Source organism: Aquarana catesbeiana, linkage group LG04 (assembly GCF_042186555.1).
Source record: "Aquarana catesbeiana isolate 2022-GZ linkage group LG04, ASM4218655v1, whole genome shotgun sequence".
NCBI classification, from domain to species: Eukaryota; Metazoa; Chordata; class Amphibia; order Anura; family Ranidae; genus Aquarana; species Aquarana catesbeiana.
In genome coordinates, this window is record NC_133327.1 from 488,025,745 (window position 1) to 488,047,282 (window position 21,538).

The window sequence follows — 21,538 nt, forward strand, 5'->3', positions numbered from 1 at the left end:
GGTTTAATGTTGATAAATGTAAAGTTATGCACTTGGGGGCAAAGAATATGCATGCATCATACATACAGTACTAGGGGGAGTACAACTGGGGGGAATCAATGTTGGAGAAGGATCTGGGGGTTTTGGTAGATCATAAGCTTAATAATAGCATGCAATGCCAAGCTGCGGTTTCCAAAGCAAGCAAAGTCCTTTCTTGTATTGAGAGGTATGGACTCCAGAGAGAGAGATATAATTTTGCCTCTGTACAAATCATTAGTAAGACCTCATCTGCAGTTCAGTTTTGGGCACCAGTTCTCAAAAAGGATATCGGGGAATGGGAGGAAGTGCAGAGAAGTGCAACCAAACTGATAAGAGGCATGGAGGAGCTCAGCTATGAGGAAAGATTAGAGCAGCTAAATCTATTCCCTCTTGAGAAGAGGAAATAAAGGGGGGATATGATCAACATGTACAAATACATATCCATGTCCATATAATGAACTTGGTGTTGAGTTATTCACTTTAAGGTCATCACAGAGGACAAGGGGGCACTCTTTATGTCTAGAGGAAAAAAGATTTCATCTACAAATACGGAAAGGTTTCTTCACAGTAAGAGCTGTGAAAATGTGGAATAGACTCCCTCTAGAGGTGGTTCAGGCAAGCTTAGTAGATTGCTTTAAAAAAAGGCCTGGATTCGTTTCTAAATGTACAGAATATAACTGGGTACTAACATTTATAGGTAAAGTTGATCCAGGTAAAATCCGATTGCCTCTCGGGGGATCAGAAAGGAATTTTTTCCCCTGCGGTAGAAAATTGGAGCATGCTTTGCTGTTTTTTATTTATTTTTTTTTTGCTTTCCTCTGGATCAACTGTGGGTATAGGTTTGTGTATATGGGATTGTATTACTATTTATTTATTTTTTTTAACTAGATGGACTTGTGTCCTTTTTCAACCTAACTATGTAGCTATGTCATTGGATGGAGCAATCAAGTGGTAATGGGCCGCTGTAATTGGCCCTTTACCCCGATCCATGATGCGCTGGGTCCCAGGGACCCAGCGATCATGGACAATTCCGGATGTGCACTCCAGGGGGCGTGTGAAAAGCTTGAGCATGGGAGGCCATCATATGATGGGCTCCCAGAACTAGCTGGGCACGCTGTTGCCGTCATTCAGCTATAGCGCGGTCAGCAAGTGGTTAATACGTTTCCCTAGATTTACTGATGGAATTTGACAAATAGCAACAATTGGGCTTTGCATCAATTTCTAGTCAAAAACATTGTGGTTTCTGTCCTATATTTCAAAACCATTGGGGCTCTCATCTGAGATTTGAACCCCATACAAAACAATTGGGGGGTCCTTTGGGATTTACAACCAAAACATTTGGAGTTCCGGAGTTGGGATTTGAACCCCAAACAAAATACCAATAGGACACCTCTTTGCCCAAGCAGAATAACCCTGGGGGGACCCTCTCATATTGCCCCTTCACTGCTATCTCCTGTGTTTTACCTCTTATGCCGCGTACACACGACTGGTTTTTCCGTCGGAATAAACTCTGAAGGTTTTTCCGACGGAGTTCTGACAGAATTCCGCTGAAACTTTCTTGCGTACACACGATCACACCAAAGTCCGACCGTCAAGAACGCAGTGACGTACAACATGTATGACGGGACTAGAAAAAGGAAGTTCAATAGCCAGTAGCCAATAGCTTCCATCTCTTACTTGCTTCAGAGCATGCGTCGTTTTTGGTCCGTCGGAACAACATACAGACGAGCGATTTTCCCAATAGGAATTGGTTCCGTCGGAAATATTTAGAACATGTTCTATTTCTAGGTCCGTCAGAATTAAAAAAAAAAAAAGTCAATTGAGGCATACACACGATCCGAATATACGATGAAAAGCTTCCGTCGGATTTTTTTCTGTCGGACATTCTGCTCGTGTGTACGCGGCATTAGAAAGAGACTCCCACTATCACTGATCCCTAAAGATAAAATCATTCCCATAATTAATTGAATGCACCCTTTAGGGGCCTACATTTATTGTGATCAAATTGACTTTATTTATTTGTTTATTCTAATAAAGATAATCTGTAGGACATGTTTTGCTTATATCTTGTCAAGTGTGCTTTTTTGCTCATTTTTGACTTACTATTTCAAAAAAATATTTTTTATCAAAACGATATAGCTTTGGGTTTATTTATTACAGGTACTTATATAGCGCAGTCAGTGCTTTATATATATATATATATATATATATATATTTACATATATATTGCACATTCAAATCAGTCCCTACCCTCAAGGAGCTTACAAACTAAGGTCACTAACTCGTATACATACACCAGGGCCAATTTTGACAGGATACAATTAACCTTTCAGCATGTCTTTGGAGTGTGGAAATTGACCAGCGTACCCAAAGGAAACCCACACAGGCACAGGGAGAACATGCAAACTCCAAACAGGTAGTGCTGTGGTTGGTATTTGAACCAGCGACCCTAGTGCTGTTAGGCAGAAGTGCTAACCATTTAGCTGCTGTGCTGGGTTGAAGAATATTCTAATGCTAATGGGTTTTTATTTATCAGTATTTAACAATCCATATATTCTAAGAATATTCGATGTACCAATTACTGAATTTATCAGCCTATAACAAGCACTTTTTTCCCCTTAAAATCAGGGGAAAATTGTGGGTGCGTGTTATACAACAATCCCTGCTGTCACTGAGGCAAGAGGAGCGAATGCCACTGAATTACATAGAGCCGCAATCTCCTGTGTACCCGGCGTTCCGTCACTCACAGCCACGCCTCCTGGCCCCGCATTGGGCCACTGTTCTGTCTATCATAATGAGCAGGGCCAGGAGGCATGGCTCTGAGTGACGGAGCGTCGGGTACACAGGAGATCGCAGCTCTGTGTAATTCAGCGGCGCTCGCTCCTCCTCTTCCCTCGGAGACATCAGGGATAATCCAACACTGGCAAGGCTGCAATGATGGGAAAGGTGAGGCTGCAGATGGGCACTGAACAGGCTGTATTGTTGGTCAATTTATAGGCTGCAGATGGGCACTGAACAGGCTGCATTGTTGGTCAATTTAATGGCTGCAGATGGGCACTGAGCAGGGTGCATTAATGTACAATTTAGAGGCTGCAGATGGGCATTGAGCAGGGTGCATTGATAAGCTGTCACCCTAATTTTGCTTTAAAATTTTTATCCTTAAACTGGGTAACTAGCATTCATATTTTTAGCCGCAAAATGCATTACTTTACATTTTTCCACATTAAACCTCATTTGCTGTGTAGTTGCCTTTAGGTCTTCCTATAAGGTTTCCACGTCCTGCTGTGAAGGTATTGCCCTGCTTATTTTTGTGTCATCAGCAAACACTGAGATTTAACTATTTATGCCAACCTCTATATCATTTATGAATAAATTAAACAGAAGTGGTCCTTGGACAGATCCTTGTGGGATCCCGCTTGCCACTTCAGACCATTCTCGTGTACTTGCTATTTATCAACACTCTTTGAACATGCCCCTGTAACCAGTTTTTTATCCAGGTACATACCTTATGGTCCATGCCAACAGACCTCAATTTGCAAAGAAAACATTTATGGGGAACTGTATTGAATGCTTTTGCAAAATCCAGATATACCACATCCACAGGAGTTCTTTTATCTAGTTGAGAGCTCACCAATAACAGTAATCTGTTTTATATATTTTACTTTTTTGCCATGGTGTTTCATTATTATAATACTTTTTCATTTTGTTTTCACAGCCTAAATCTATATTTATACCACAAGAATCTAGTGCTTCTGAAGATGACAACCAAGGAACAATAAAGAGATGTCCCATTTCAGAGAGCCCAGCACGACCAGCTTCTTATGTACCTCCTAGACCACCACCTCCCCGATTGCCTCCCCATAAGACGAGTATTTTAGGTATTTATAAAATTTAAAACAATAAAATACATTAGTTGTCTTGTTAACAAAAAAAAAGATTATGGAAAATATTGTACTTTGAGTACTGTCATTCAATGCATTAATTTCTTTTTCCTGATGCATCATGGCAGCACACACATTGGGTTGTGACTCCGCCTCCACAACCTGATAAGACTGGTTCGCTATAAGATTTGAAGAGCAGTCCACCGTTGCATTCTCCTTTTTTTCCCTCACCTGTGTGGGTCGACTGGTTAGAGCTTGGGACCCCTTACTGATTCGCCCCAGCTAGGTTCAGCCTCTCCTAGTTGGAAGCCCTGACTGTACAGTCTCTAAATGAGCTTAATGAAGGGAACCCCACTCTGATGGTCTCAGGGGTATGTTTAGTTATTCACATTGCACAAGCCTTAAATAGGTTTTAACTATATACAGCGGTCTCCACCTCTTACCTTCTATAGTTCTGTCTCATGTCACCTGGTAATTTCCCCTGTCTGCTCATAGTTTTTATTTTTATCTTTTTTTTTTCACCCCTCTCTCCGCTCTGGGAACGCTGAGGGCTGTAGTTCTTCGCCTTGCCCTTACCATCATGGCGGCCGGCTCGGACTCACGACGCCACAGGAAGTGACACAGGCGGCATCCTCTTTCGCCAGATTCCAAGATGGCGCAGGAAGCCGTGGTTCGCTACGGTGCATGCGTGGCTATGACGTCAGTCTGCCGCGACGGTGGTACATTTAAAAACAGCGTTTTTTACCTTCAGCCTGTCGCTTGGAGGGTAAAAGACCACCCTCAACCCTGGTCCTGCTCTCTTCATTGCTGCCTTGCTGTTCCAGCTCTGCCCTTTGTTCTGGTAAGCCCTATGCATCTCTCTCTCTCTCCCTCTTCCAGCACTGACTGCCTATCCGCTGCACCACTTATCTTAAACCCCCCCCCCCCCCTTTCACAGACAGACTCTACTCTCTACTATAGAGGCCGCTGCTCCAGCAGACCATCCACGGACTACAAGGTGAGGGGGCGTAGGATGGGTGTACTTTGAGTACTGTCATTCAATGCATTAATTTCTTTTTCCTGATGCATCATGGCAGCACACACATTGGGTTGTGACTCCGCCTCCACAACCTGATAAGACTGGTTCGCTATAAGATTTGAAGAGCAGTCCACCGTTGCATTCTCCTTTTTTTCCCTCACCTGTGTGGGTCGACTGGTTAGAGCTTGGGACCCCTTACTGATTCGCCCCAGCTAGGTTCAGCCTCTCCTAGTTGGAAGCCCTGACTGTACAGTCTCTAAATGAGCTTAATGAAGGGAACCCCACTCTGATGGTCTCAGGGGTATGTTTAGTTATTCACATTGCACAAGCCTTAAATAGGTTTTAACTATATACAGCGGTCTCCACCTCTTACCTTCTATAGTTCTGTCTCATGTCACCTGGTAATTTCCCCTGTCTGCTCATAGTTTTTATTTTTATCTTTTTTTTTCACCCCTCTCTCCGCTCTGGGAACGCTGAGGGCTGTAGTTCTTCGCCTTGCCCTTACCATCATGGCGGCCGGCTCGGACTCACGACGCCACAGGAAGTGACACAGGCGGCATCCTCTTTCGCCAGATTCCAAGATGGCGCAGGAAGCCGTGGTTCGCTACGGTGCATGCGTGGCTATGACGTCAATCTGCCGCGACGGCGGTACATTTAAAAACGGCGTTTTTTACCTTCAGCCTGTCGCTTGGAGGGTAAAAGACCACCCTCAACCCTGGTCCTGCTCTCTTCATTGCTGCCTTGCTGTTCCAGCTCTGCCCTTTGTTCTGGTAAGCCCTATGCATCTCTCTCTCTCTCCCTCTTCCAGCACTGACTGCCTATCCGCTGCACCACTTATCTTAAAAAAAAAAAAAAAAAAATCCCCCCCCTTTCACAGACAGACTCTACTCTCTACTATAGAGGCCGCTGCTCCAGCAGACCATCCACGGACTACAAGGTGAGGGGGCGTAGGATGGGTAAGTAATAAAAGGAGAAAAGAGAGCCTTGCCACTAATACCATCTTGTACTGGTAGTTCCGGCAGGTCATCAAGGTCATCGCATTCTAAACGAAAAGAGCGTTCACCTTCAAGACACTCTCATTCCCAGAGAAGCCGTTCAAGAACCTCGCATCATAGAGGTTCAACATCATCCCACCAGCTTCGAGATGAACACCAGACCCATCCTGCGGCCAATACCTGCTGGGTCTGCGGGACGCAAGCTCTGCCTGGTAAACTGGCATGCCAAACATGCTTCGACGAGGCAACCCGTGATAAAGAATCTGATGCAAGGGAAACATCCAACTTAATAAGAGAATCAGTAAAAGAATCTATTCTGCAGGTGGCAGCATCTGAATCAATTAGACAATCTACTTCGGCTTCAACTTCTTATGAGCCTCAAGACCAAGAGGACTCCCCAGAGGAGGATGAAGTCCTAATACCCACCTTTTTTGATTTTGCACTAATATATTTTTTTGCGAGATCAGTAAAAGAGGCGATCGGTTGAGAAGAAGAGAAGGATGCCCCATGTAAGCTAAGGAAATAGTTTCCTAACCTAAAAAGATCCTGAAACTTTCCCATTTATTGATGAACTCGAAGAACTAATAAAGGACGAGTGGCAAAAGCCAGATAAAAAATCCGGTCTAAACAATAGGCTAGCCAAGCTTTGCCCACTAAGGGAACCAACGGTAAATCCTCTCATCTCAGCTCCTGTGGTGGATTCCTCATTAATGCACTTGGCGCGACATGTAACTCTGCCAATTGAAGATGCCATGACCTTCAGAGACATAATGGATGGAAAAATAGACCTCGACCTTAAAAAAAGCCTATTCAGCGGCAGGAGGGCCCTGCAGGCAAGCAGTCACTCTGGCAGCAGTTGGCAGAGCTATCACCAGCTGGACATCGAACATTGAAAAATTATTGCTAGAAGCAGCAGACCAGGAAAAAAATCACATCTGCTCTACAGGAACTCAGCCTAGCAGGAGACTTCGTGGCAGAAGCATCGGTGGATATCATAAGATCTTCAGCGAGAGCAATGTTGACATCGGTAACGTCTAGGAGAGCACTGTGGCTAAAGCCCTGGGTCGCAGATGCGACTTCCAAATCCAGTTGGTGTAGAATCCCCTACGACAGTACCAACCTGTTCGGGCCTAAGCTAGATAGTGCAATCTCGAAAGTTACGGGAGGTAAATCGGGTCTCATCTCTTCTGACAGAAGACCCAAGCAACAGAAAAACCCACAGTTTAGACGTCATCTGCCCGAAAGATATCGAGAAGCAAGGTCTTATAGGCCAGGGAAGCAATTTAAATGGAATTGGCAAAACCCTCAGCCGTCTTTTGTGAAGGTGTAGAAACCCAAAGCCCCCAATTCAGGAGATCAACAGAAGTTATTTTGATGGCACGCAGGCCCAACCCGCAGTAGTAGGAGCGAGGTTGAGGCTATTTGCTCATGTATGGATAGACCTTATAAGAGACCCCTGGATGATATCTACGATCCAAGAGGGTCACAGATGGACATTAAAACACAAACCTCCCAAAGAGCACTACAGAGTTACCAGACTACCATCTTCCCTCCTGAAGCGGAAATTTCTAACCAAGTATATCCTGGAATTACTACAGAAGCAGGCAATTGTAGAGGTCCCACGGGAACAGAAAGGCACAGGATTTTATTCTCCTCTTTTTCTAGTAACAAAGAAGACAGGAGACTTGAGGTACTAGATTTAAAAAACCTCAACAAAACGATGCTTGTTGAATCCTTTAAGGTGGAAAGCCTTCATTCCGTACTACTAGCAGTAGGGACAAAAGATTGGATGCTCTCGGTCGATTTGTCTGATGCTTATTTGCATATTCCCGTGCACCAAACCTTCCAGAAATACCTACGCTTCTCAATAGGTCACCAGCACTTTCAGTTTCGGAGCCTCCCGTTTGGGATACCAATAGCCCCCAGGACTTTTACAAAGGTCTTACTACTGGTAATAGCGCATCTGAGGGAGAAGGGATTGAGAGTCCTACACTATCTCGGCGACATACTCCTCCTGGTCGACAGCCAACAAACTCTGCTTCAACATCGAACAATACTAATCTCCACACTTCAACGGTTTGGGTGGGTAATAAACTGGAAAAAGAGCAACCTGGTTCTAGCACAAGAAATAATCTTCTTAGATGCCGAAATAGACACCAGTTCCAACACGGTCGGACTTCCCCAAGCGAAAATAGAACCGCTGGTTCACAAAATAAAGAAACTCTTGGCGGCAGAGTACCTGTCTGCCAGGATGTGTCTAAGCATCCTGTGCTCAATGTCTTCCACCTTTTTAATGGTCCAGTGGTCCCAATGGAACTCAAGAATATTCCAAAATTCGTTCCTAAGACAGTGGAACGGGTCATCAATGAACCAGCGGATTATGATCAACCAGGCAGTAAAGAAGTTTGCATGGTGGTGGACTCGTATCAGCAACCTAACACGCCGTCGTCCCATAGTACCGCCACTACCAGAGATAATCACGACAGATGCCAGCCTCCAAGGGTGGGGAGCACATTATCAACAACAAGGGGCACAGGGTCATTGGTCCTTTCACCCACAGGGTATAGTCTCAAACATTCTGGAGCTCAGGGCCGCCTGGCAAGCTCTCTTAACATTCGGACCACTCCTTGCAGGGAAGAACATTCTCTCTACGCATGGACAACACGGTGGCTGTGAATTACACTCACAGACAAGGAGGTACCCGGAGCAACACGCTCATGGGAGAAGTTCGCCCTATACTCGAATGGGCTCAAGTTCACCTGACGGGTTTGAAAGCAATATACGTCCCGGCAGTACAGAACCAACTCGTGGATGATCTGAGCCGAATATTTATATCAAACAACGAGTGGTCCCTCAATCTTCAAGCTTTTGCTCTTCTTACTCACAGATGGGGGATTCCCGATATGGACTTGGCGGCAACTCCAGAGAACAGTAAATGTTCCCGATTCCTAGTGAGAGCTGCTTATCCAACGGTGAAAGGGATCGACTGTCTTCACCACTCATGGAAATTCCACCTAGGATATATTTTCCCTCCGATTCCCCTAATAGCCAGATTTCTGGCCAGGCTGAGGAGATCGACATCCACAGTCATAGCAGTGTTGCCTTTCTGACTGAGGAGGCCATGGTTCGCAATCGTCTTACAGCGCAGCAACAGTCTTGGGATCCACTCACCCCTTCAGTCTCTCAAGTCCTAGAGTTCCTGCAACTAGGTCTGGAGAGGGGACTAGCTTCAAGCATTCCCAAAGTCCAAGTCTCTGCCCTGTCCGCAATGATGGGAACCAAATGGGCTCTGATTCCGCTCATAATTCAATTCCAGAGAGCATGCCTGAAAAAAAGGCCACCAAGAAAGCCAACTTTTCCGACTTGGGACCTATCGATTGTTCTAGAGGCTCTGTCAAGAGAACCCTTCTTCCCTCTGGAATCAGTATCCTTATGGGATCTAACGTTTAAATGATCTTTTCTGGTCGCAATAACGTCTGCCAAAAGAGTTTCAGAGTTACAAGCTCTACTAATCAAAGAGCCGCATCTGTTTTTTTACCCTGATAGTCATCCTCAGACCCTCAGATCAGTTTATACCTAAGGTAGCATCTTCCACTTCAACTCGGAAATCAATCTTCCAGGTTTTCTTACTAGTGAAGGGGAACCACATCCGTTGGACATGAAATCTGTTATCTCCACCTACTTAGACGCTACCAGACCATTCAGGAAGACTGAAAACCTTCTAGTTATACCGCATGGCGCAAAAAAAAGGTCAGGCAGCCTCCTCAAGAACAATAGCTTCTTGGGTAATAAAAACCATCAAAAGAGCATACCGAATTTGGCTACTCCCAATACCGGATGAATTAAAGGCCCAATCGACTAGAGCGGTAGCGACCTCCTGGGCAGCGTACTGTAGAGTGTCCTCAGCAACCATTTGCAAGGCAGCAACTTGGTCCTCCAGAAACACTTTCATATCACACGGTCCGATCTTTCTCCCGATGCACTGTGTGCTCTGTGTGCCCTGGCTTCCGTTCCCTGCGAGCGTCACAACGCAGGGGGGTGGAACCAGCGGCAAATTCAAAATGTATAAATCACAAACACACTGATACATTGTAATCCTATTGGATTACATTACTAAATAAAATAAAATTGACCTTAGTTTGCCCCCCGTGCTTTGTCCAGTGCCCCGCCTGCAGTTTTACTGTACTTTCTGTCTGGAAACTGTTGAGCGATCATGGCATCAAAAAAGCGTGCCTCTACTTCAAAAGCGACATATGACCTGCTGGAAAACAGTGACAGTGATACAGAATCGCTTGCAGAAGTGAGTGATAGCAATTCTTGGGGAAGTTCGTCATCGGGCACGGAAAGCGATTTCAGCGATGATCCTGCGACTGTGCCCAGTGATGTGCAGACTTGGTGCTCGATTGACTGCAGTACGGAGCACACAGCACCCCCAAGATTCCTGTTTACCGGAGCACCCAGTATCAAAGTGGAGGTTGAAGATAACAGCCCCTTGGGATACTTCCAACTCTTTTTGACTGATGAGGTTATAGAAAAAATTGTTACGACAAATCGGTACCAGGAGCAACAAGCTGCTATACCTTTTCAAGGAGCAAAAAGTGGGAACCAGTGACCAAAGAGGACATCTGGAAGTTTCTGGGCCTAATTATTCTTCAGAGCGTGGTGGGGAAACTCCTGTAGAAGTGGTACTGGACAACCAACAAATTACTAGTCACTCCTTTTTTTTGGCACCATCATGTGGGAGTACAAATTTTCTCTCATAATGAAATATCTGCACTTTCAAAATAATGAAGCATTTGATGAGACTTCTCATCCAGCTCCAAAACTGAAAAAGATTTGGGAGGTATATCAAATTATTCAGAAAGATTTCCAGAAGACCTATGTACAAGATAGAGACGCCAGTATCGACGAAAGTCTAATGGCCTACAAAGGAAGACTTAGCTGGATACAGTACATCGCATCTAAGAGAGCACGATTTGGCATAAAATCATTCATGCTCTGTGAAGCCAGCACTGGTTACATATGGAATTCGATCCTTTTCACCGGGAAAGGGACCAAATTCAATGAAAGATTCAGTAATTATGGAATGGCAACCGCTTCCGTTCTTACTTTGATTGAGCCATTGCTGAATCAGGGCTACTGTGTAACCACAGATAATTTTTACCGGCGTGACATGCCGCCAACCTTTGGCAATAAAAAGCTCAAGGCAGGAGAAATAGTTGCCTGGCAGAAAGGCAAAATGATGGCACTGAGATGGCGCGACAAAAAAGATGTGTGCCTAATGAGTACCATTCACAACACCTCTACTGTCATGGTACGTACAAAAGGTGGAAAAGACGTAATGAAACCACAAGTCGTGATGGACTACAACACCATGGGAGGTGTTGACAGAGCTGTCCAGGCCATGAATTTTTATCCTGCTATGAGAAAGCAACAAAAAAAATATTAAAAAAAAATCTTCAGGCATCTTCTTGAACAGTGCCTATGGAATGCGTTCATTCTTCTAAAAAAAAAAAAAAAAAGTGACAGGCCTGTGGTTCATGCAGACTTTGTTTGGAAAGTTGCCAAACTTATATTGCTCAAGCACCAAACACCAACCACTGTAAATAGATCTGGACGTCATGCTGCTGGCGTTGTGAACCCGGAACGCCTGACAGGTTGTCACTTTATGGACCACATCCCACCAACAGAAAAGAAGGCAGCACCCACAAGGATGTGTGTGGTTTGCTGCTCTAAGCGTGACGACACTGGAAGGAAAATCAGAAAAGAAACCCAGTTCTATTGTCCTGATTGTATTGTCGGACTTTGTGCTGTACCATGTTTTAAAATTTTCCATACCCGGGACGTTTACTAAAGCAATATGACTACAAATATTGCACTCTTGTTTGTCCAAAAAAAATGTCAGTGTTTTTGATTATATTATTTACTAAAATTTGTTGAATAAAAAGTATTATTACTTGTTATTTATAGTTATTATATTATAATTTATGATTTTGCATTTCAAACTTTATCATACCCAGGATGTCTACTAGACTCTTGTTTGGACAGATTTCAGTGAGTTATTCCTAAGAATTACAAGCCTATAATATAAAACGACAAATTTCCATGCAAAATAATGGTACTGCTTTCAGCACCTAAAATCTGAAATAATCATACCGCCAGGGAGGTTAATACTTTCGCTGAGAGACCAATTTTTCAATTTTTTTACACATGTTAAAAATGCACATTATTCACTTGAAATTGTAATAAAATCCCCTAAACAATATATTTTCCTGGAAGCAAAGGGCCTACTGCGCATAAAAAGGACACTTTTTCCTCTGGGCACACAAACACAATATACTCTATAAATTAAGATTCTGTCTGGTTAAAAAAATACAAAATATAGCCAGTTCGGCTCCAGAGCATTTTTTTTTCTTTGTCGCATACATGTAAAAATCCAAATTTTTGGCAATAAAATTACATAAACCCCCAGAACATTATATATTTTCTAAAAGCAGAGGCCCAGTAGAATAAAAAGGTGATAGTTGCACATTATTATTAAACGCAAATTTTTCTAAAAAAAATATAATAAAATGAACTTTAGTGCAAAACCATGCCATATAAATACCCATTTTTTTGGTTAAGATATAAAAGATGAGGTTGCATCGAGTAAATTTTTTTTCCATTATATTTCTTTATTATAGAATTTCATCATTTACAGACCAAATTACATTCTTGTTGGAAAAACTAATACTTATCTCCTTATTAAACGAATACATAATTTCTAAAAACATATATATGCTCAGTCCAAGGCAAGTTCTGAAAATTTTCTTTTTTTTTTTTGCCTATATCATCTATACAACATAATTAGCATATACACATATACAAATATTAACTGCATATACACAAAGATGCAAAAACTAACCAACACACTAAAAAAACCACAAAAAGAAAGGGAAAAAAGTGCAAATAAATTGAGCGACTAATCCGATCCTTGGCTAATATACTAAGCTGTATATCTATGTCTATAAAAGAAATTACCACTGCTGGTGGGTTTTTACAGTACCTTCCTTTGTGCCCGCTGCTATGGCCCTTCATCCCCATTTTTCTTCTGATACCCTACTTATTATCACAGGCTATCTTTGACCTCCCTACAAGGGAACAAAAAGAGGCAATGAAGATGGGGCCAATCGTGGGGGCAATATCCATGGTTTCCACAGTTTAGTTAAATTATTAGGTATTCCCCTATTACAATAGATGTGTTGTTCCTTCAGAAGGTTGTCATTTACTTGAAGGTTCCATTTCTCAAATGAGGGTACACTCGGAGATATCCACTTTAGGGCAATTGTCTTTCATGCTATAAACAATAATTTACTTACTGATATCAATATCTCAATGGGCAAAAACTCTTCATCGAAATAGCCTAGTAAGCGCGTCTTAGGATCCAAATTGATGTGTGTTAAAAGTCTCATTAATTGTAAACGCCACCTCTCGCCAGTAACTAGCCATTTTAGGACATTTCCACATCATATTTATTAAATCAGCGGGGTATTTTTGGCATCTTGGACAATTTGGGGAATCACGCCTTCCCGACTTAAATAACTTTTCCGTGTTCTATATACTCTGTATATTATAAATAATTTCATCAAACATTGCGCCGGTGATAATGAGACTAAAAGGTACCCTTCCTAAAATTGTTTGCTAGGTATTATATGAAATAGCCCTTAGGTCTAACTCCCACCCTCTTCTACCCGGGCTGACACCATTATCTCGATATGGCGATATTATCTCGATATGGCCTCTGGAGTTGGCCATATAGTGATGAAATGATGCCTTTTTTTCTCACTGCTAATGAGGTTAAGAGTGGCATTGGTTTTTCCACCCTTAAACTGACATTGTACCGCATGCCATAATTGTAAGTATTTAAAAAAATTACTATGAGGCAGTTCAAAAGATTCTTGCAAATCCTGAAAGGAACATAGAACATTATGTGAGTAAAGCTGAGCTATATATTGAAGCCCTTCAGAACGCCAGAGTTCAAACCCCTCCAATTTACCTAGTTCTTTAAAATGCCTAGTCCCCCAAAGTGGAGAATACTCAGAGGCCCCTTCATATTTCATTATACTCATTTCCTTCCAGACTCTATACATAAGTGACAGTGTTGGACCTTTACAGGTATCTGCCAAGGCTCCAGATTCCAGCTGAGCCAGAAGATTGTAACTAGAACTCTTATCCAGCAATAGAGCCTGTATGGGATCCTCCCAATTTACATCACCCCAACCAGCAAAATGCTGAATTTGGGAGGCTGTGAAGAACGTATAATAATTGAGGGGCCCAGATCATTTTTATAAGGTTTGCTCGGCCCACCACCGATAACGGCAATTTGGTCCACGCACTGCTCTTAAGATGGAATTTAGTGAGAATAGGAGATAAGTTATCTATCACATAGTCTTCTACCCTTGAATGTATCTTTATTCCCAAATATTTAAACAAAGATACAGTTTTAACTTGCGGAGCCTCTTTTAGTATTAAGCAAACTAGGATTATCTAAAGGAAGTATAACAGATTTATCCCAATTAATAACATAACCAGAGAACGAGCCAAACTTTTGTATAAGTGACGTTAAAGAACTTAAAGAGTTATCCGTATCCCCAAGAAACAGCAGAGCGTCATCTGCATATGAGATTTTTTCATTCCTCAATCCTCTACAAAATCCACAAATAGATTCTGATTGTCGAATGGCTTCAGCCAGTGGTTCCAGGGCCAATGCAAATAACAGAGGGGACAGGGGGCACCATTGTCTAGTACCTCTATATAAAGAAAGAAATTCTGAAACCACCCCATTTATTTGCATACAGGCCCTCTGGGCAGAGTACAACAGCCTAACCCACCGTATAAAATTATCCCCAAGGCCAAACTAACCCATCACCTCCTACAGATAAGTCCACTCGACGCTGTCGAAAGCTTTTGCAGCGTTGAGTGACAGAATTGCTCTCCTCCCAGGGTTATCAGATGGTAATTGCATATTCAAAAAAAATCTCCTTAAATTAATAGCTGTAGATCTTGTAGGGATAAAACCACACTGATCTTGGTGAATCAAGCTCTGCATATATCTGCTTAGTCTTGTTGCCAGGACCCTGGCCAGAATCTTAGCGTTCGAGTTCAGTAATGATAAAGGGCGGTAAGATTCTGGAGCCAAAGGATCCTTTCCAGGTTTTGGTAGCACAATGATACAGGCATCCCTCATAGAATCTGGAAGCTTAAATTATTCTAAGACCTGGTTAAGAACCTTCCACCGTTCCGGAAGCAAGGCCTCACCTTGTTTGTATACTTCTGATGGTAAACCATCAGTACCCGGGGCCTTATCGTTTGGGGATTCTGCCACTGCCTTGACAAGTTCCTCTAATGTCAATGGGGTATTAAGTTCCTGTCTATAAGTTACGGAGAGAGAGGGGAGTTTTAGAGGGTCTAAAAATTCCTTAAGACTTGGTTTAGAGTATTTAACTTTATTTTGAGATAAATTACTATAATAAGTAACAAAAGATTGCAGTATTTCATTCTGTTTGTAAGAAATATCTCCCCCTGCTGTACGAATAGCGGAAATGAATTTAGTATTTTCTTGAGACTTTGCTATCACGGATAGCATTCTACCTGATCTTTCCCTCTCCTCAAAACTGTGTCATCTGGACAAAAAGCCAGATCGCGCAGTTTTGTTCATCGTTGCCTGTCTATATAATAATTGTGCATCCCTCCAGACCCCTCTAGTAGAGGTGGTAGGATCCTTAATATACTGAGCTTCTTTCTGCTGCGCATCGGCTGCTAACAGGGATTCCCGACTTGTTTTTTTTATCAACACTTATGCCTTTAAGCAGAGTTCCCCTTAAAAAGCTTTTATGGTATCCCATACCACCTGAGGTAAAGCGGAGTTATTATTTATATTGAAAAATTTGAGTAAGGCCCAACTCATTGAGTCCCCCTGAGGCAAAACTTTAAACCAAAAAGCAGGAACCCGCCAGCTAGTCCTAATTCTGGGCTTTATTTTATTTAGTGTTACTACTATAGGTGAATGATCTGATAAACCTCTAGTTAAGTATTGAATATTAGAGACCCAGGAAAGAACTGAATTTGAACCCAGGGACATATCTATTCTTGATAAGGTCTGGTAGGTGCTAGAACAACAGGAATATTCCTTAGAAAATGGGTTCTTAAGATGCCATATATCCTGTAGTCCCAGTTCCTGAATATAACTATGAAAAGTAGTATCTACATTAGGGCCTACTGAGTATCTATCCATGCTGGGATTACATACATTATTAAAATCCCCTAAAATCGGCAAGGGGATCCCTGGGTTATCTTCCATTAACATACCTATCTGTTGCATTACTTCACTATTATATGGTGGAGGGATATAGATAGACCCCAAAATACATTGCGTAGAGAATAATGTACATACCAACAAGACAGACCTGCCCTGTGAATCTAGCATTACTTGCCTGCAGGAAAACTGAAGCTTTGAAGAAATTAATATACTTGCTCCTCTTGCATATGCTGAGTATACAGAATGATATTGGATAGGGTACCTTTTATTCTGTAATAAGCTAACAGTATCCTTAGTTAAGTGTGTTTCCTGCAGGCAAACAATCAGAGGTTCATACTCAGACAATTTATTAAACATAGCACGTTTCTTAATAGGGTTCCTAATCCCTCTAACATTCCATGACCATATTACAATCTCAGTAGCCATTATTAGCTTTATATATATGGTCAACTGCAAATATTAAACCAATGATCCTCAAAAGGCGGTAAAAAAAGAATATCATCCCCTCCTTTAGATACCCCAAATCATTGTACCACCTTAATATTCCTCCACATGATGAAGAAAAGAGCAAGTCATGACCAACCCACCAATCCGATAGTATTTCAGATATATATCATGCCATATCAGAATCGGGTAAAACAGCATCATATAGATAGTCGCCCCAAAAAAAAGACACCCACACGCATCCAGACTTCTGGATGCAAAACACATTCCCGCAGGAAGATGTAAAAACAGGAGAAGGAAAAAAAATCCATCCAGGCTTGAGCCTGGGCATATAGCCCACCAGTGCAGGAGTTTTATGTTGTTTCTACCTGTTTATAGCTGTAACCAGCTTGTACAGTTAGCATCCGTGCAAACCAAAGAAACCCGCCTATAGCGAATTATAAAGAAGAAAATAGGGAAAAAAATGGGGAGAGAGAAAAAGGAAAGGAGAGGAAGGAGGGGAGAAGAAAAAAAAAAAGGAAAAAGAAACACATTTCCTAATCGCCTCATTATCGCTTCTTTATCGCATCTTAAGTCGCATTTTAAATCGCATCTTAAATGATTATTCCTTTTCTTTCCTTCTTTTTTAAACTGTTCCATTTCCATTTTCTTGTATAACATTAGTGCTGCTGATATGTGATGACAAATGTTGCTTATTATTATCAAGCCATGATGCTGCCGCCTTAGGATTATCAAAAAAGAAAGTTTCACCCCTAGCTATGATCCTTAGTTTGGCAGGATAAAGCATAGCATATTGAACTTGGATATCACGGAGGGGCCTTTTAACATTTATAAATTGGGCTCTTTGCTTTTGAACCTCAGCGGAATAATCCTGGAAAAAAAGAAATCTTTGATCCATTAATATTCAATATTGCCCTTAATACGGGCCAATGATAGAATTTTGTCTCTGTCCCTGTAGTGGAGCATTTTTAGAATAAACTGCCTAGGATATTTGCCTGGAGGTGGAGGTCTAGCAGGGATATGGTATGCTCTCTCCATGGCAAAAAAAGGAGTAACGTTTTGTTTATCAAATACTTCCAACAACCATTGTTAAAAAAATTCAGTGGGCTTCCCCCCTTCCAGGCGTTCGGGTATACCAAGGATTTGCACATTGTCCCTTCCTAGTCTATTCTCTAGATCATCTATACGATTTGCATAGCGACCAGACTGCAATCCCATTTCCTTGAAATCTCTCTGAATAAGACCCATCTCATCCTCCATAGTGGCAACCCGTCCCTCTACCGCAGATGTTCACTCACGCACTTTATGCATATCCTGTCGCATAATGATCACATCCACCCCAAGGTGATTAAACTGAGCAGATAAGGAAGTCAAAGTATAATTACAGTTCTGTACTGCCAAGAACACATCCTTAATTGTCGGTTCCGTTATCCTGACTGAACATCATATGACATCTTTCAGGATAACAGCCGGTGCGTGCCTGTGAGGGCACGCAGCGCTGCGATCGGTGGTGCAGCATGTCAGTCTGACCCACTGCATCACCGATCTTGGTAAAGAGCCTCTGACGGAGGCTCTTTACCACGTGATCAACCATGTCCAATTGTCCAATCACAGCTGATCACAGTGTAAACAGGAATAGCCGTGTATTGTCTGACAGACGCGAGTAGTGGAGAGCCAAACGGCTGCTCTCCTGTCGGGGGGGTCTGCGCTGATTGATTATCAGTGCAGCCCCCCCCTCCCCGCGCGGATGCCCCCCCAGGACCACCAGGGATTACTACCACTGATGGCCACCCATGGCCACCAGGGATGCCATTCTTTGACAAAATCAATGCCAATCAATGCCCACAAATGGTGCCATCAGTGCCCATCACTAATGCCTGCCAGTGCCTCCTTATTGGTGATGCCCATCATTGCCACCCATAAGTACCCATCAGTGCAGCCTTCAGTGCCCATCATTGCCGTCTATCAATGCCCATCAGTCCTGCATACCAGTGCCCATAAGTGCTGCATATTAGTGCCCATCATCATTGCTACCTCATGAGTGCCGCCTTGGAGAAGACTTGCTTATTTATATAATTTTATAACAGAAACAAAGAAAAACTTTTTTTTTCAAAATTTTTGTTCTTTTTTTATTTGTTGCGCAAAAATTAAAAACCCCAGCAGTGATCAAATACCACCAAAAGAAAGCTCTATTTGTGGGAACAAAATGATAAAAAAAATTTGGGTACAGTGTAGCATGACCGTGCAGTTGTCATTCAAAGTGCGACAGCCCTGAAAGCTGAAAATTGGCCTGGGCAGGAAGGTGCAAAAGTGTCTCGTATTGAAGTGGTTAATCTAAATGATGGTCCTACAATACAATACTTCTGCAGTTAAGTGTCCTTTAGATTGTAAGCTCTCAGGAGCAGCACCTGACTCACTCTCCTGTATTGACCCTACTGTCTCCCTTATTTTTTAAAGTGCCGGGCAAACTGTTGGCACTATATAAATAAAATTAAAAAAAGAGAATTTTGCTGAGCTCTATTGTTTGGTAATATCAGGATCTGCATTGAACTTTCACACTGAAATTTCTACTCATTTCTGCTTTTCCACAGGTAATGGAGTGGGCTCAATCCAAGTCCATGGGGATCGGGAAAATTTGCTACTTTCTCTGCAAGTTGATAATCGGACTTCTAAGTCATTGAGTGTGCCTACACGGAAAGAGAAGAAAGATTTGCCGGTAAGTGTGCGTTTTCTATTGAAATTATTTATCTTACTTGTACAATACAGGACACAGGTAACATACATTATTCATACACTATGGGTTATAGATGTGTACCGTCAGATGATTGTTTTTGAGTACACAGGCAAGCTTGAGTACACACCCTTCCCCTGTAACCCTACCCCACTTTGTGAATTATCAATTTTTTGCTAGTGTCTGAAGGTGTAGGACTGCTTTGTAGAGAAATCAGATTTGCTAGTTTATTATTTTCTCCTATTATTTTCTTTAAATTCTTCAATCAGCACTTCACTGTCTTCTAATGACTACACAGGAGCAATGTATCACCCAGGTCCCATACTGTGGGAAAGGCCTGTAATGTTGCTGCAGGCATTGGATCCTGCATGGGTGCACTTGGTGCAATGCGTTGAGTCAGCCACAGGATGCTATACAGGTCCAGGGCCATGGTTCATCGCTATGGAAACCAGTCCCTGAAGACCCCTCTGGGGGAAGGCCCATTGTGATGGGCAAAGCCTGGATTCTATATACATTTAAGCATCATGGACAGGTAAGACAGAGTCACCCTGTATCGCTAACTGTTACTGTAAAAACTGGGCTATGTTGGGAAATGTATTCACTTCACAGTGCAAACATTTAAAAATTTTGGGTGCAAAGGGATCTACAAAATCATACAAAACATTACCTATTCATGAACAGATTGTGCAGTCGATGACCATTGGGTCACTCCTGAAAGAATTTTCACTTTCCTCAAAATCTTTGCTGAAAATAGTTTTCAAAGTTGATCCTGCTATCTCTGTCCTAAACACTGCTTTGTCTTCTTTATTTTCACCAAATTAACCAAAAACTGCCCAAGTACACTTAGATTTGCAAAAGGCCCTGAAACACTTCTTGTCTCAGGGAGTCGTTGTGCAAGTACCTCTACAAGACAGGTTCAAAGGTTTCAACTCAAACCTGTTCATGATATCGAACCCTAACAGGGATATTTACCCAATTTTGGACCTAAAGTCCCTCAACAGATTCCTTCAAACTCCAAAATGCCTCATGGAATCTACAAGGTCAGTAAATGCTTCTCTGAGACAAGGGGAATACCTGGTATGATTGGAAATCCAAGATGCCTATCTGAATGTTGGCGTTCACCCACCTCATCAAAATTTTTCTGCACTTCTCAGTGGCAGAAAATCACTATCAAATAATATGAAGGAGGGGGGATAGTGGCGCTTCCTAGTTTGGGTAAGGGTGCCAGGTGGTGGTATGACTAACCTTAATGGTGAGAAAAATAAAACTTTTTTATATTAATGCTCAGTGAGCTGTGAGTACGTGACTAGTAAATAGGCTGTTATTCACTTAGCGAGATGATCCTGCCAGAAACATGACTCATCTTTAATAGTGAGTGTTTCCTACTAGTAAATATACCTTAATGTGCAAGTCTCTAAGCGTATGCTAGATTGCTAGCTCCAAATTACCAATCCTATATATTACACACTTGTATAGACCTTAATAAAGCACATAACCTCAATTATAAACCATATGGAAAAAATATATATATGCAGTGAGAACATATGCAATAAAAAATATATATAAACAAATATTTTTATGAGTGCATAAAAACTTAGTGATAGTCCATAATTATATGTAGAACCCCCCCTCGGGGTTAACACCCCAAATTAGTGAATGTGAGTGTTCCAACAGGTCTTGCTGCACCTGTGTGCAGCTAATAGTCCATCAGGTAGATTAAATCTCCATTCATAATAGTTGACATAAAAACGGTGACTGTGAGTGTTCAAAAAATTCCACTTGTGACTTTGTGCTCCCCCTCAGGTGTCCCCACTCACCAGATCCCCTCACCCCCACGGGGGTAATGCGCTTATCTTTAGGCCCACCACGGTTGCTCCACCAGTCTCATCCAGAGGTCTGGGGTATTTCTCCTTCCTGTAGATGTTATCTCTGTGGTTGGCTCCAGGGATGTAGTCTCACACAGGGCAGATAGCTTTCCAGACACAGGTCTGTCTTGATACAGCAGCAGTAACAAGCTGCACACACTCCACCTTCCTCCCGAAAATCACTATCAGTTTGTCGGTCTATCCTCTGCTCACAGAGTGTTCACAAAGGTCATAGTACTTCTGCTAGCCCAGGGCATTCAAGTTATGGGCTAGCTAGATGACCTTCTTC

At 42.3% G+C, this 21,538-nt stretch overlaps 1 protein-coding gene across 1 annotated transcript in view; it reads left to right on the top strand.

The window, feature by feature from the left end:
- The window catches only part of MAP4K3 (mitogen-activated protein kinase kinase kinase kinase 3), a 1,235,976-nt gene that overhangs the window by 861,377 nt on the left and 353,061 nt on the right, over window positions 1-21,538 (top strand). The window contains exons 21-22 of the mRNA XM_073628950.1: window positions 3,734-3,896; window positions 19,245-19,369. Coding sequence (XP_073485051.1) covers window positions 3,734-3,896; window positions 19,245-19,369 — 288 coding nt within the window. The remainder of the gene's footprint in view (window positions 1-3,733; window positions 3,897-19,244; window positions 19,370-21,538) is intronic.